Genomic DNA, 17,285 nt, shown 5'->3' with positions numbered 1-17,285 from the left:
ATTTTCAATTGAGTTCAAAATGGGGCACAAACACTTCCAGAGATCATGGGGAAAACAGTTTCAAATTGAGCCCAAAACGCCCAAGACGAAAAAAGAAAATGATCGAAAATTCAACACAGAATGGCGAATAATACCTTCAAATACAAGAAAAGACCAGAAAAGGATATGATCCTTTCTTATGTTCAGAAAGGAGAAGAAACGCTTGTCAAAACGATAAGAGGGCATCTAATTAAACATGCCAATTAAACTTAGGATGGTGAAAAAATGATTTGTTGAGCTAAAAGAATGGCCAAAATGCTCTGGTATGGTAAAATAAAGACCAGATGAACGACAGAATGTTTACCAATTAATTGAACTCAAAGTTTCTAAAGAAACACTTTTGTCACCACACAATTTCATTTCGAATTGTGCTCCCTCACAAAGGCCCAAAAATGCCTGAGAATAAAATAATCTCAAAAATAATCTAAATAATCTCAAAAATAATCTCAAATAACAACTATCCTCATTTCAAAATAGTGAACAAATTGTTTCTTGAGTGAACAAAAAAGTTCAAAATAGTGAACAAATTGTTTCTGAAGACCCGAAAAAAATGCAAAAATGTTTTTAAATTGTGGTTAGAACGGTTGAAAAATGCTTCAAAGGTACTGAAGGAAATAATTTTAAATTGATCTCAGAACGGTAAAAACTATGAAGGCCTGAACAACAACAAAATGTTCACGAGTTGAGTTCCAAATGGCTGAAATTACTTTACGGCAAGAAAAAGACCAACAAATTGGACTCAAAACGAAACCCTTTTGCTTCCACACCAAATTAACTCGAATCGTCCTCCGAATAACGTAAAAACTCTTCCGACACAATGACGATAATTATTATCATAAATATATAAATCAACGAAGTCTAAATAGCATACAAAGTAGATTATTATGCGCAGGAGTTGGTTTTTAGCCAGATCATCATGCCGCATATAAATATAAAAACGATAGATTTTGCAGTTTGCTTTCATGAAAAGTATTATGAACCATTATCTACTGCTCTTATGAGATGTACTTCTCAAAGTATTAAATTGTTGTAAACAGTCATTTTATAATTTTTTTTACACAAAAATATAACCAATTCCGAAAACAATTTCAAGGCATTTGAAATGATTTTCTCAGTCTAAAAATCAAACAAAACAAATATTCGATAAATACTGTTACTCGCGTTCCATCTCAAAGTGATTTAAATAATATGGATACTTTTTTCTCAGTGACACGCATTTTCTAAAAGTTACTCTTTCATTCGGTACGAACTATTTGTGCAAGGGGCAACAAGCGATTGAAAATGTTTGCATTTTTAATTAAACTACACTCTTGACATCAAGAGCAGCGAAGCCGCCAGATACTGTCTTTGGACTTGAACTTCATGCGAACGAAGATGGTCCTTCAGCACTCGTATGCTTTGCGACAGAAGCTACATGGTAAACCACATGGTAAGCAGTACACAAAACTGCAGTGGATACCTATGGTCCTAACAATAATTTTATTGTGGTATACCGTACAGTGTAGTGAGGGTTGCTCCAATTGTTTGACAACACTAATAACGAAGTTACTGAATATTGAAACATAAATTAAAAAGACAGACCAATAAAATTAAATTTAACATCTACTGAATAAAAAAAAAGAGTAATTACACTTCGCTTCACGGTAGGTACATGCATATTGTATCGACACATGCCAAAGCGGCACCAAGCGGTGTCGTCATGCGTGCAATTGGATGCGCAACTGCGGCACTGTCAATTCGAAGCACACAACACAACAGAACTCAACTGAAGTGGCTTTCGAAGAAGCTAGCAACAGCTCTGTGAGAGATTTCTCAATCTCATAAACTAGTGTTCAAAGCGCTACCGAATGAGGCTTTGATGTTTCCCGTATTGATCGAACCAACGAACGGAACCAGCATTGTTCCGCCTAGGAAGATGGGACAACAAGATAAAATTGTAAAACATGCCCGTTAAATGAGTTCAACTCCCACGCATTTTTAGCTCTTGGGAAGTGGAAAATTGAATTAAAATGCGAACAGATTTAAAATATTCAAAATATTACCATTGTATAAAATCATAACACAAATATAAAAATCTATCATAATAATCCGACACCCATTTTATCAACATCTGCATATCACCAACTCACCAAGCAGTTTATAATAAGTCAGCAATTTGCTTAGCCACCGAAATATAATGCTCGCATGGGAATAACCTGCGAAACGATTCCGCCTCGGCGGAACAATACATAAAAGCCACTCCGCTATGACTGTAACCACCCACAATTTTCGCGGAGTTCGTGAGTATCCTCATTGTGTGAGTAAACCCCGTAGGCCCCATGCCGGTTGCGGTGTTGCACTAAAAGGCGAAGATGGAATCAAAACAAAACCGAAAACCTCCTTTCTCGTGCTGTTAACGGCTCCATGAAGCTGGAGGCTCGCTGGTACAGTGCTGAATCAGTTTTCTCAACCCCACGCTAAGCTTGAGAGCCGAGTGGGCTGCGGACTCGCTCTGATTTTGCTAGCTTTGCTGCTGCAGGTCTCTCGGCACACACTCACCACGCTGAGTAACAGGCAGACCCGTAAGTACGCGTTTGCCAAGTTTTGCACGGAGAAGAAAATTGCGCCACCGGACAGGGCAGCCCGTTCAGTGGCGCTTCGGCCTGCAAACCATTCGAACGCAGTTTTCCTCCCGTCGTCTGGATGCGAACCCCTTGCAGGGGGAAGTTGTGCAAGTGAGTGCAAAGTTTGTCAAGTGCAACAAACAGTGCCAAACAAGCGGATCTGGATTACTCTCATTGAGGTGGCGATTTTACACATGAGGAAGATTTTTGAAAATTGTGTAGATCGTGAATTATTGTTAAGAAAAGTTAATTGAAAATAATAGTGTGCTTAGTGTGTTCTTCATTATAACTACGGCTATAATCGATCGGTAAAGAGTAGTGTAAGGCTGCGAAGGAAAATAAAGTCAGTGATTTAAAGCCACAAGCAGTGTGATAATTTATGCACTTCTGAATAATTTTTCGTATCGAAGTGAAACGAACTCGAGGCTTAGATTTTATCGACTATGCGAGCATTCCTTCAATTCTTCTAGTTCCGTCGTTGCACGTTTGCTGTAGTCTGTGATTCACCAGTGCCAACAGAGCCACGGTCTGATTTTGACTACTATCGACACCGCTGTCGCCGTCTACATCACCATTTTCTTCGATTTTTCTTCCGAAAAGCCGTCCGTGTATACTCGCCAGCACACCCGCCAGACGGAACCGCATGAAAATATTTGCACTTGGATTGTTTGATTTAATCAGCACAACAACAAAAAAATGGGAAACATTTTCATGCTGCTGTTGGGGTTTTGCCTGGTAAGTACCCCCTTTTCTGTGACTTCTACGAAGTGAACGCGGGCGCAGGCTTCGCTGCACCGGAGTGCGAGGGAAAGTTGTTAATTTAGTGTGAAATTACAAATTGATAAGTGACGATGGCTAAAATGCACGAGTAAAATGGATGGGAATCTTTTCCGCGTTCCAGCCGGATGATATGGGCCATTTATCGAGCGTTGAACTTGGGAAAGGGTGTTCTTCGTTGAATTGTGTTTGTTTGTTTTTTCGTAAAGCGGAAGTGTGCTCCAAAAAACAGCTGATTTTTTTTTTACGCAAACGCTTGAACTTGACTTTGATCGATATTATTACCACAATACTGAAGCGACACAACAAATTAAATAATGACACTGGATTCTTTTTTTTTTACGCGATTGATGCAAATTGCGTAATTTTAAACAAATCCGGTAAAAAAGATGGCGTCGTTTTGATAAAATCTTCCGCTACGTGTAAAAAAATCGTGTAAAATAAAACCACGTTGAAAACAATCGCGTGAAAAAAGAATTCAGTGTAGTAAACAAATATACACAAACTTAATTTAAAAAAAAAACACAATACTAACAAAAACATGGGTGAAACTTTGACGAAACAATAGTGAAATGAACAAAATAATATTGTTAGATTTCGAGCTAGCGATCACTTCCTTTAGATTCAATTCTTCTCAAAAAATTATAAAACTTTCATACCTATACAGTAAAGTTCTTTTTTACACGATTCTACGTACCGTGCAAAAAAAACCGTGTAAAAAACCACGTTATTTGGAAAAACGTCGTGAAAAATCGCGTTATTTGGAAAAATGTCATAAAAAATCGTGTAAAAAATCCGTGTAAAAATGAAACTGTGTAAAAAACAACCTACTATAACTGTTACTGTTACTTACTGTAACAATTTCACGCGAAGACGAAAAATCGTGCAAAATAAAACCGTGTAAAAAACCGCGTTATATGAGAAAACGAAGTGATAGAATCGCGTTATTCGGAAGACCGTCGTAAAAAAAACCGTGTAAAAAAAAAATTAACTGTATTTAAATTTGGATCTATACTGTAGAAATTGCCGAAGATTTTTTCTATGTGTTGTAAGTAAATTACCCGAAAATGTGAAAATTCGATAGCGTAGAATATTGCTTCGAATAAACATTGAACATTGAACTGCGCATGAGCTTAGAAAAACGTTTTAGGTATTAAGTAACATCAAACATTAATATTTCTAATATCTACAAGAAAGAAGCTACTAGGTTGTTCGAATTTATGAGGTTTCTAACATTCTAAGGAGGAAGAGAATATTCATTCTTGTTCAATGTTTTTATGCTTTCCCTAATTTTGATTGTGTGATGAGAGAGTATAAAACTTACTTTAAAACTAGTAAGTCTCAGCTTAGGATTAGAATTTATTTAGAAAAACGCTGTAGTGACACGATGATTTGTTCATGCCTTTAATGCATGCTAACAATATTGAGTTGATTGTTCTGTTGTTTTCTCGAATAAACAATTTTTTTACTTTTATGCAGTAGATTTCTTTCCGTCTTGCTACTGAACGAAAAAAAATGTCGTATTTAAAAGTTTAGTTACATATTAAAACATATTCCAACCTATAATCGCTTATGATGGTGGTGAAATAAAACTCCTGTTAGTAACTTGAAAATAAAAATGAATTTGAAAAAACAGCCTTTTGGGAAGAAGTTCCATAATGTAGAGAGTTCAACAGTACCTACTAGTAATAAATTTTGTTGACAAACTTCTCCACTGACTAATATTATTCTTATCTTTAAACCACGATCATTACTAGCTTGGGCTTATTGCATTGAATACTCAATCCATTCGAATTAAAGTTGAAAATAAAAGTAAATAGTCTACACTTCTGAGGCTCTTCTTTTCATACAACGCACAATTGTTTCCCGACTTTTTAAGACCCTAATTTTCTGTTCCATTCTTTTTTTACCTTTAGAAGCATATTTCAACAGCTCTGAGCTCAGTTTTTTTTTTGTCTTTTCAATCCCCCAACGATTTTGAGCTTAGTTTCGGATTATTTTCTAATCTGCCAACTGCCCACTTTAAGACGTTTTTCGACCATTCTGAATTTAACTAAGAAAATTTTCTTACGTCGCTTTATACTGTGCTTAAAAAGTGTATAGGTACCAGCGATTGCGGGCTCAAATAGGAAATATATTCTATTATGTCCTTTTCTAGTTTTTAGTTGCGTGTTTCAGTAATTCTGAACATAATTCGGAATATTATTCAGGTCTTTAGAAAACTACTTTGGCAATTCTGGGCTTAATTAGATTATTTTCTGTTTGGTCCTTTTTTGGGTTATAGAAGCGTTTTTCAATAAATATTAGTTTTATTTGTGATCATTTTGAAACACCAGAAGCGTATTTCGGCAAAGCTGGGCTGACTTTTAGAACATTTTATCCTTCTTTAAATTCAGGAGCGATGACTCTGAGCCCAATTTAGGATCATATTCTATCCTTTCCTTTTTAGGAGTTTTGTAGAGTATTTTAAGGATTCAGGATATTCTGTTTTGAATGATTCTGAATTTGAGAAACAGATCGAAATCGCGATTTTGTTTACTCCTGTCTACACAGTAAAAAAAATACATTTCTTTAAATGCACATAAATGGAGCATTGGAAACCATGTAATATTCCGTCTGGCATTATATTTACTTGCAATGTAAGTGACTATATTGTAAATTAGCATGCATATTCATATTCAAAGCTTTAAGTTTTAATCACTTAACGTACAAATTTACATGGTTTAAAACGATTCTTTATTGTGCTTTATTAACGGTGTAAAATTACATATGTTTTTCACTTTATGTCATAGAAACCGTTATGTGCTTTCATTTGTATTAGTTGTAAATTTTATTTTTTGGTACTGTGTACTCAATTCTGTTTCTGTTGAAAAATATCATTACAAGCCCAATGATGTTAATAATTTCCAAAATCTCTTCACACAACAGACGTAGTTCTCATTTCTAGAGAAACAGGTCAAAAAACGTTTAGGAAAAAACACGCCGTGGTGGTAAGTACTCGTTTGACATATTTGTTCAAGAATGCATTTAGACAGCGAGCCTTGCCAATGTCAGAAGCAGAAGAAGACGATAATCGGAGTGAATAATTGTTCTACCCTGACCATTTACAAACCTGTTCACACATATTCGAAAGCTCTCCCGTAGCACCCCTACCTCAAATGCCATAATGTAAAATCCTACTGTTTTGTTTGTTAGCTCACTTTACTGCTTACCGCTTGAAAATGAATGGTTTTACATTGCGACCAGAAATATCGGAGATGATTGGCACGGGTTTTGCACTATCAAACAAGTCTAAATGAATCGTTTTCAAGAGAAGGAAAAAAATTATATGAGGAACTTCAAATCCGTTTGGTTTTATAAAGCGATGGAGTCTGCGTTCTCAATATGGCTTGCATCCGTTCGCAAAAATGCATCTGTTAGTGTTCTCCTTTAACCCATAGAGTTTACAAATCGTGATGAGCTTTCAACAAGCATATGAATGCTTTGAAATCATCAACATGTGCTTCATACTCGATGCAGGTTGTATCCAAGACACGACACGACACAACTAACGTAGAATACGCACACTTGCCAACAAGCAATTTTTTTTTATTTATAGCTTATAAAGCTGCTTTCATTTAACAAATACATTTTTAAAAGTATCTCATTCATGATTCATAACGTCTACTATTATTTGTCCAAATCAAAAAACTTCTGATTTTGATTTATGCAACTCGAAGTCGTTAAACAACGAAACTGAATCAATGTGAATTACTCAACAGCCCATTTGCAAACAAACATCACGAATACATGTCTCATATAATTGATGAGGCTAGCAATCTATAAAAATTCAGTTGTAGTCTGTAGTTCGCACGAGAAGCTGATAGAAAAAATTGATCGCAGGCTGCATATTTCTTGTGCCTCATAGGTAGGTATTTACGATGCTTTAAATCGAAATTTTAGAGTATGGCTAATTCAGGAATTTGCTATTGATAGTAGACTCACTTGTACTTCATAGTAGTGAAAAATTTATTAACTGCTACAATTGAAAGCAAGTGAACGTCCTTAAAAAGATTGAGTTGATTTTCTACAAAGCAGGGAATCGATTGAATAATGCCTCTTTTCCCTGCTTTCTTCGAAGGTAGAACAGCTTCGATGTTTGGAAAATTATTTCCCTGGGCAATTAGTGCCGCCGGATAGTATCTAGTTCAGTTTCTTGTCATTGTGAATCGCCGCTTTCAGGATAATTTTTGCTCCATTATCTCTAGCTGCATTCACTGCCAATTCCAACGCTTCCAAAACAGGGTACATTGCAGTCACCAGATCGACAGGTACTCCTGTATCAATCCGCATAATCTACAGGTATTCGCCGTGACGTTAACAGCCTTAGAACTGGCTGTGCGTCTTCTTCTACTTTTACCACCCTCATAATAAAACATAATCAAAAGAAACACGAAGAGTAAATGTTAACTGGAGCCGATTTTAAATTATACACTCGATTCGCGCGAACGTCATTATAAATCAGTGCTATTGTCTTTGTCCGCAGGTATGAGAGAACTAACGCGACAAGTGTGTAAGGCCACGCACACGGTATTATAATAGAAAGAAAAAAAAATACTTAAGAATTTTTTTACCAATAACTGAGATGAGATAAACATATTTGGGTATGGTGGGTACGAAAATGTTATGCTGGGCACTCCTTCCCTCTAATCCCGTATGGAAGGGAGCGTTTCGCGCGAATGTGTTCAAAACAGAATTTTCCAATATATATATATTTTTTTTTTCAACTAAAAAAATTGTTCAAACTCTTATTATTGATAAATTCTAGTAGCTACTAAATAACATTATTTTAGAACCATATTTCAATATTTTATAAGCAACAAAAAGTGCGCGTTACTTGGTTGAAAATATCTGTTCGTTTTACTGAACTATGGTCCAATATGTGCTCACCGGGGTGCCATGTAAATCAATTTTAATCGCTATGAAACACGACTTTCCAAAGTCCGATTGGGCTGAAATTTTGCATAGGGAATTCTTTTGAAAAGACGAAAATTAGGAGTCCTAGCGCCAGTGGCGTAGCGTGACCGGGTGACACCCGGGGCGGAAAATTTGAGTGTCACCAGGTGAAATCATTTTGTTATCAAAAATTGTGAGAGTTAGCACGATTGTTTTCATTTGCACTTAATCCACCCATTTCTGAAAAACTGGTTGAGATTATAATCTTAGGAGCAAATTTATGTAATTTTCGAGGGTTTCACCTCCACCTAACTATAGTTAATCTCACGGATATCCTCATGGGCACCCGGGGCGGACCGCCCCCCGCTACGCCAGTGCCTAGCGCTAAACAAAACTTGAAGATCGAATGGTCGGCGTGCGACCAGACCGAGCCAAGCGCCATTTTCCTAAAAATTGAGTTATTAGCACCAGTGGATGTGCAAACTGATCTTTGTTCCATTAAAGAATGAAATCATTTGAACAGTTGAACCCATACATTCCATTGGGATCCTAGTGTATTATGCAGTTTTAATTCATTTCAATCGAATAAAAAGTGACGCTAAAATTATTTTTTACTGGATGCCATCATATTTCAACCATCGAGGTAGTTTGAATTATGTCTGAAATTTGTGATTTATTGTTGTTACTGAGTCGTCTAGTATGTGTAATACAAGTTAAACAGCTAGATTAATGCAACTACCCAATATAAAAACAATATAAACAGTATCCAGCTTTTTACGCACCATAATGGCGGATGCTATAATGCGCGTTCATAATTTGTGAACCTCTCTGCTTACGTCAGATTTGTGATTTCTGCTGTTTTGGCAACATTAATGTTGCCAAATTTTTGTTTTAGGTACGAAGAGTCAAACTGACGTAAGCAGAGTTGTCAAAAGGGTAGGTAACATATTACGAGTTTTTCTTTATAGCGTTTGCTATTATGGCGCGTAAAAAGCTGCATAAAGATTAAGATGAGGAAAGGTGGAGGAACAAAAACATTTTCTATCGTTGCTTTTGCCGTCTGCGGTCACAAAATGAACACTGGGAAAAATGCGAGATTTCAATGTTTTCATCACTATTAGCAACGTTCGAACGAGTGGCAGAAGAATAATAACTACTTCAATTGAATAATTTTGCTGCACCTAAAAACAGGGCGCCGTCTGCTATAGAATGCTGTAATCAAATGAGCGTGTGTTCGTGCTTTGTTCTTCATACTACGAGATATCAATGACTAGAATCCGTTTAGTGGAAATAGAGCTCTAAGCATTTGAAATCATCCGTTCTGCCGTTTCATTCTATTTTCGATCTCTCGAAATAGTACCCTGTTAAAATAAGACGTACTCTACGTCAAAAAATGTACTAGGCTAGTCATGTCACACTTTTGTTCTGGACCGTATTTATACGACGAACTAATAGACGTACACCGGATAAATTACAGATGAAAGAAACTAGTAACATGTGCAAGATATATATTATGGGTTGACTGGAAATGAATGTTATTAATTTTTAGGTAACAAATTTGTTACAAAAGGGAGAATTTTTCGTTATTGCTTTCAAAGTAACAAATAAAACTGTTGACGGGTGATCAGCGATCAATTATCAGCAACAACTGGCTGTGATGAGACATTCCTTTCAGTTGCAAAAATAACGCCTGCATAGCAGTGTGTCGAATTGTTCGGGGTGAGCAATGGATGAATCGGCAGTGGAATGTGATACAAATTATTGTAGATACTGGAACAGTACCACCGTCCCAGTAGTTTAGTTGGTCAAAACATCATGCCCGAGGCAAGGAGATTGCGGGTTCAAGTCCCGTCTGGATGCGATGTATTTTTCCAAGTCTGTATCATATTTTCAGTTCGCTTATTTTTCGCTTCCCCAGCTGCACACACTATCTGCCTTTTATGAACTTTAATGTTGACGGGTAAAAAGTCGTTTTAAAAATAGAAATTAGTTCTAAACCTTCGGAATCTAGAAGGTGTTAGCTCTACGGACTTTCCTAAGACCCTTTACAGAATGACTGAGTTCTTGCAGCACATTCCGGAATGATTTTCCATTCGGTAAGCCTCGACTCAAACTAATATTAGAATTAAATAGATTCTATTGTTATTCTCAGACTTTCATTTCATTTGACATATCAATATCAAAATAATTGACCTGTATTTAATAATCATATAATGTTTTATTATTGAAATGGAAGTGGAAACGCGAGAGAATATCTTTGAATAAGTAAAAAACTAATTACATAAATTAATAACGACTGGCGTTTCTACATCATTCTACTGCGTTCAATATCTAACGATTTTATGAGGTATTTAAGTTGTATACATACACACATACATAAAAATATGTATTCAAATTTCTTTTTAATACTTTTTTACACATTCATGTTTGTCTGTATATTGTAATCTATTTTATTTTTTCCTTATTTTTGGCCGTCTTGTGATATTAATTGTTCATATTAATTATTCGATTTCGGAGCGGGATCCTTCTTCACTTCCTACAGTATCGTAAATTTCTTCAACGTTTTTCTTAAATTCTGTTTGGTTTTTCGCTAGTTCGTATCATTCTGTTTCTAAAGTTTCCATTAGTTTGTTTTTATTTTCCCTAATCGTGTCATTCCATGTTTTCACAGGTCGTCCTCTCTTTTTCACCGTAAATTCCCATCTTTCAGCTGATTTTAATAGGTGTCCTTGCTCTCTTCTTTGTATTAGGGAGATCAATTTAAAAATCAAGGGTCATCTTGAATTAGATTTTTAGATTGGCAATTTATTTGCTTAAAAATCTTCTGAACATTTTAAAACGGGTTCCGTAAATCGGGGTGAGATTATGCCATACAAAATCATTGCATGTCAGCCATCTCATGGCGATTACCAGACCAATCTTTCTTGAATAAGTTTCCTCGAATACTTAACCAAAGAAGCCTAGTCTTCTGTCCCGGAAGAGATGGCCGACAAGTCACGGGTTGGATGGCACAATCTCACCCCATCTGGCACAATTTCATCCCGGCTGAAAATACTCTTAAGGAAAAAAAATTCAAAAAAAAAATCAACTTAAATAGTGTTGGACACGATTTTTAATCTGTGAGGGTGCTGCCAGCCTCTCAGTCGAGTTGTCGCAAAATTTGTCACAACCCTTTTTTTTAAATTAGTAGTAATAAAAAACTAAAAGCACAAAATGACGTCTTTAGCCTAAAAAAAATATCGAAATTGTATCATTTCATTCATGGAGACCGAAATTGGTCCGATGATTAATCGTAAAATAAAACAAATAAACAATAAATTTTGCTTGGAATTGCTCAAATGACGTCTTAGTGTTGGATACACCCCTTAATTATAGTTCAAGAACTGAGCTATACATATTGTGCGTCAGTAAATCTGAATCTTTGATGTTCATGCATAACCCTAATAGCACCCTTCACTGGTGGCAAGCTCAAAATGCGAGTATGTTTATTGATTCCGAGTAATCATTTTAGGCGTTCAAGTCAAGTAATGATTGATGCCGGTGACGTCTATAATATTGTATGGAATTTCCCATATTTTAAGATAGAATTTATCATCGTTTTTTTATCGTTCTCTATGCTTTAAAAACTAACGATTAGAATTTCCTTGTCCTGAAAAAACAAATTGCCCAGTCTTGTGACATGTTTTGGGGACAAACAGATATACAACATTTAAAGTAAACTTACATATTTTTCAGTTCGCTCATTTTCGCTTCACTAATTACATACACTGTCTGCTTTAATGTACTCAAACATACAAGTTTGCACCTTGAATTGAAATTGAAATTGAAATACTTGATAGTAAAGAAATTTGGTGTACCATCGATTGTTACATCTCTATCAATTATCATAACATTTTAATTCCAAGGTTTTGAAATATAGTTTCTATGGAAACTGTGAATTCAATCGTTATTATTATTATTAATATTCATTATTTCTGGCTTAAATCTGCATCTCAGATGCTCTTACTATATATCAATATTCTACATGCAAAATATTTGTGTATTTATTAGTTTAGTAGTTTTCGCATTTCTATTGACATCTAACTCGAATATAGGGGATGCTATTATACATTTTGCAACAAAAAGATCCTTCAGAGTTTGATAATCAGCTAACCATGATTATGCTTTCCGCAGAAAACCTAAAAGTTGTTGGAATTTGAGAAAAAAATTATTTTAAACTGGAAACATAAACAGAAAAAATACGAAGAAGATAAATGAAACCTAAAACTTTCTATTTTATAACAATCTTTTTCACATATTATAAAACAGATTTGTGTTCAATTTAAAAATTCTCAAAAAATCTTCAGAGTAATGAATACACAGAGCTCCCGAACAACAATCTTGTGCACTGCCGGAATCTGTCACAGTGGAAATCCAAACATTCAACCACGAGCATCTAAATAATACGTATTCAAATGTTCATCATTGCTATTCGACTGAGCAGTTGTTGGTACTTAGTCAAATAACCTCGTTACCGCGCTGCTACTTTGCGCCCCCATCAAAAACCTCTTGAACAGGTGATCAATCAAAGAAATCACGTCCCCATTCAGCTTCCTGCTGCTTTGCATTGCGGGCCTATTTTGGCTGATAAATTATCCACACTTACCAGATAACCCACCGCCCAAAAGTATAGACCGCATCTACTTCAGATTCATTACAATGTGATGCAATTGTTGAAAATCAGTAGCTGCCTCCCGGTATCTCTCCTCTGCCGGGTGCTCTACCAGTTCACTAAGAGCGCGGGCCAGTTCCATCCAATTTCAATCAACGGAATTTATTTGAGATTGTTTTTTTCTCGTCTTCTCTCTAGCAAACGATGCTCAGTGAATGCAAAATATGCCGAAACGAAAGAAATGTCTATGACTTTTTATCGAAATTTAGCGTCGCAATGCTCAAAGACAGCGGCTGCGCTCTGCTTTGCTTTGCTTTGCTACCGATCGGTGGGAGTTCAACGTATCACAAGAAACGAACCCAATTCAAGTTCTCCCTAGAGAGCACAGAGAGGGAGACGGGCCGCTTATGCAATGTTGCATCGTAGGAAACGGAGCGGTATTTTATTGTTTTTGCTTACGCGAGTTTCAACGAAAGTGGGCAAGATAATAAAAAATCAGCGAGATGAATTTGCGTGCTATCGTTACTTATCAGATCCAATTGTAGGTAGGGGTTATGGAACGAAAGTGATTTCGGCTTTACGATAAATTACAGTCAAGTTCAAATTTGATTAAATTCATCAAACGATTAAAGAAAATTGAGCAGCATATACCACAAGTAGGACATCGTCGTGACCGATCGGCAATCTCGAGCCAGCATCTGGCATCTGGTAGGTACGCGTGTATCATAACACGAATCGTGGCGCCAATTGGTCTTTGTTCGCTTCCTAACGATACACGGAAACCGATCTGCCACGAGATATGGTTTAGTCATTGAATTTGGTGTGTCACACATTCTCAAAGTCACGAGCTGGAGCGCTTCTTTGTTATGGTTAAATCGGCGAAATTTGCAGGTTCGTTTCTTCGCGGCTATTGCACTCTTTGTTGCACACTTTATGAAATTATTAAACGTCAATTATCGCCTGTGTTATAAAAAGCGTTGTAAAAAAATAAGTGGACGATTTCTTGTTTTCTTTTTTTGCATCGTCCATTAACGGAATGGAGCACGACAAATTCGAATCAAATTTTATTATCCCTTTCGCTTCTGGACGGTCGCCGCGAGCGCCATTGGATGCTGCAGCCCAATACCGACTGCACGGCGATGTAGGGCAAATTTTTCCCCTTCCAAAGAAATGGAACCATGCGAGGCGCTTGTTACATGTAGGTATATCTTTACCGGTCAGTTCAGCACTCTGTGGTTGATTGTCACGAGCGTGAAAATAATTATCGTTACGCAATCGTTTAACGGGTGACGCGGTTTTCGCGCCAATTTTCTCACCGTATTTCAGCGATGACGGGGCTGACGGACCGCGAACGATGCTTAAATTAGCGGGTTCGGAAAATTGATTTACAGATTTGTGGTTTGATTTACTTTTGTACTTGAATTTTCTTATTAGCTTTAGTTTGCAATACATAATTTCTATACTAATGTTATTAGTCCTTGCCATCAACTTATTCACTTGTGGGAAAATTAAATACAGGTCGTAGAGCGTCTTGGGTTTTATATAAATTCTTTCTAAGTAGTTTGCTTTACGCTAATTTTTTAATTAACACGGTTTTTACGCGGATTTTTAACGTTTTCTACGAAAAATGCATCCCTCGCGTAAAAAAAACCTGATTGTATTCTCTAACAAAATCTACATATCCTTTGTTTCTCACAAAGCAAGAACCTTAAAAACACAAAAACTCGGTAAATTTGGTAAAATGTTCCGTGAAGTACGTAGGTAGGCAGTAGTTAAAAAGTATGAATTTAAAATTCACACATCCTAAAGTCATTTGAAATTCAAATAAAAAAATGTAGAACAAAAAATCGCGTCCTAATCAAAATTGCTCTAACTCATTCAATTCAAGAACTCATCTTCAAATTTGTTTTAAATCAAGAGATCTACAACTTCGTGAAAATAGTATAACATTTTTCCGATTTCCGGAAAGAGGTCATTTTCATGCCTTTAGGACCACTATAATTTTCATTTCATTTTAAAAAATGTATAAAAAAATATTTATAATCAACTTTTCATAGAATTCTCAAATTGTATCAAAATCCTCATTTCCGTCTAAATTGTCGTTCTGTACCATTCAGAAGTTGTAGTGAATGCAGTTGTATTAGTGTGGTGAATATCTTATTTTTATTTTTTTGTTTGAAACAAAAATAGTAGAATGGATATTGAAGCATTGACAGTACGATAATAATTGAAGCAGTGATTTGAGCGATGAGACGAAAACAGGAGCGTTGTAATTTTTGTTTGGTTTAACATAATATTGGATGAATTTCCTCGAATTTTCTATTTACATTTCGGTTGATTAATTCAACATGAGTACGGAATAAAAAAATGTTAACGCTTTCGGTGATTTGTCAAAATTTGGTGCTTGATTGCGACAGTGGAACTGATCATGATAAAAATTACACACAGAAAAAGATCTGCCCACATTATTCCAGGCAGCGCTTTCTCACTAACATATTTTTTTACGAATTTATTGATTTCAAATTCGATCATGAGAGTTGACAGTTAAATTTTAACGCCAACTTACACTTACTGTGGTTAGATGTATTTGGTTATTCCTGCATTTTTCGTGAACAAACGATTATATTGAAAACTTTGTCATGTCACTAAGTGACTTTGAATATTTTTTCTAAATTTTTCGTAATCATAGTTTTTTCAAATTTCAATCCTCGCTCAAGGGTAATTTTTTGTCAATACTCAAATAATGTTGACTCTTCGATAAATTTAAATTGAATATTTTTTCATAATCAATCTGATTTTGAGGATTTTAACATACGACAGCTGGCTCGTTAGACCAGCGTCGTACCTCGAGACTAGCTGGAAAGCATAGATGTTCAAAAATATTACTATTATTAAAGACAGGCTAAACATCAATCTGGACGCATCCTCAGAAAACAAATATTACTGGATTGCAGTTTATTCATTCAGCCTAAAGTTTCATAGTACACTAGGGTCGCTTTTTACGCGGCTATATATACGGGTTTTTTTTACGGGGCTGCGTAAATTTACGTGTTTTCATACGCGGATTCCGGAATTTACGCAGTTTTCTTCTACGCGGCACGTATCCCCGCGTAAAAAGGCTCTCAGGTTTTGACGAAATCTCGAACTTTCTTCTTGAAAGTATCATCATACCCTGCACAGTTGAAAATGCTACAAAATCAGCATGTTTCTCCGACAAAATCATTGTTTATAATTATTTGAAATTTGTCAATGGGTCGAAACTTCGGACAATTTTGAGGTTTTCATTTTGGCGATTGTGACGATTTCGTCGTTATTAACCTGTTTCGTTTCGCCGTCTGATGGACGACATACAAATAAATAGGATGCTTCTTGGTCACTAAATTCAAGCGTCGATTTGGATACTGGCACTGTTATACCTGTAGCCTTCTCAAGCCAGGATATTCCGCGCGGTATGGTACTTATCTTCTAACCATATTCTGGATGCTAGGCTAGGATCGGACTTGACACATTTCAGCTCTGAATCTTCCGTTTCGTTTTTTTGACGTTGACTAACGTCTATATCGAAGCTAGGCCCCTGAATTTGAAAATCTAGTAATTCAACCGGAGAAAAGTGGTCAGGTTTTGAGCGCTTATTTTGCAGTCATCTATAATCAGGTTTTCGAGGTTTTGGCATCAATCGATCAGAAATTCTTTTACGGTTAAATTTATGTAACAAAAACAAACTATTGTTTGAGATACACTATTGAAAAATTGGTAATTAATATCGATGGTCTAAATCATACCGCGCAGCCAATCACTACCTCTCTTCCCAAGCACAGTCGACACTAACGGATACAATCGATCTGACTTTGTTGTTATTGTTGTTGTCACTTTCTATTTCCGATGTTCATGCTGCTGCTAGCGGAAAAAAACCTTGCAAATATGCATCTTTTTGTTGGTGTTAATTTTACGACAGCGGCCGGCGCCCCATCATTCTGATTCCAAAACCGCACCAGTGACATGCGGACGCTAGGTGATAGCAGCTGAAAGGAGGAAATACAAAATAGTACCGGTCATCTCGTGCCGATTTCACCCGTAATGCTGGTGGCTTTAGTAGTAAATGGCTACTGCAAAACACTAAAATGGCTGGAATTCTGGACGGACTAACCAAAACCCAACAATATAATCGGCAACTGGCACCTTTTGGTGCCTCGAAATTTTGGTACAGAAGCGGCTAATTGAATTTTCTGTTTTACCAAATGCTGCTGCTAGCGGAAAAAACCTTGCAAAAATGCATGTTT

General features: G+C 36.3%; 1 protein-coding gene across 1 annotated transcript in view; it reads left to right on the top strand.

Moving 5' to 3' along the window:
* The first annotated feature begins 2,657 nt into the window (after positions 1-2,657).
* Positions 2,658-17,285, top strand: part of LOC129724092 (uncharacterized) — a 57,435-nt gene continuing 42,807 nt past the window's right edge. Inside the window, exon 1 of the mRNA XM_055678715.1 lies at positions 2,658-3,377. Within this exon, the coding sequence (XP_055534690.1) occupies positions 3,339-3,377 (39 nt within the window). The 5' untranslated portion in view covers positions 2,658-3,338. The remainder of the gene's footprint in view (positions 3,378-17,285) is intronic.

The sequence above is a fragment of the Wyeomyia smithii genome, chromosome 2, assembly GCF_029784165.1.
Source record: "Wyeomyia smithii strain HCP4-BCI-WySm-NY-G18 chromosome 2, ASM2978416v1, whole genome shotgun sequence".
Classification (NCBI taxonomy): Eukaryota; Metazoa; Arthropoda; class Insecta; order Diptera; family Culicidae; genus Wyeomyia; species Wyeomyia smithii.
This window is presented reverse-complemented; position numbering and strand designations above follow the sequence as displayed.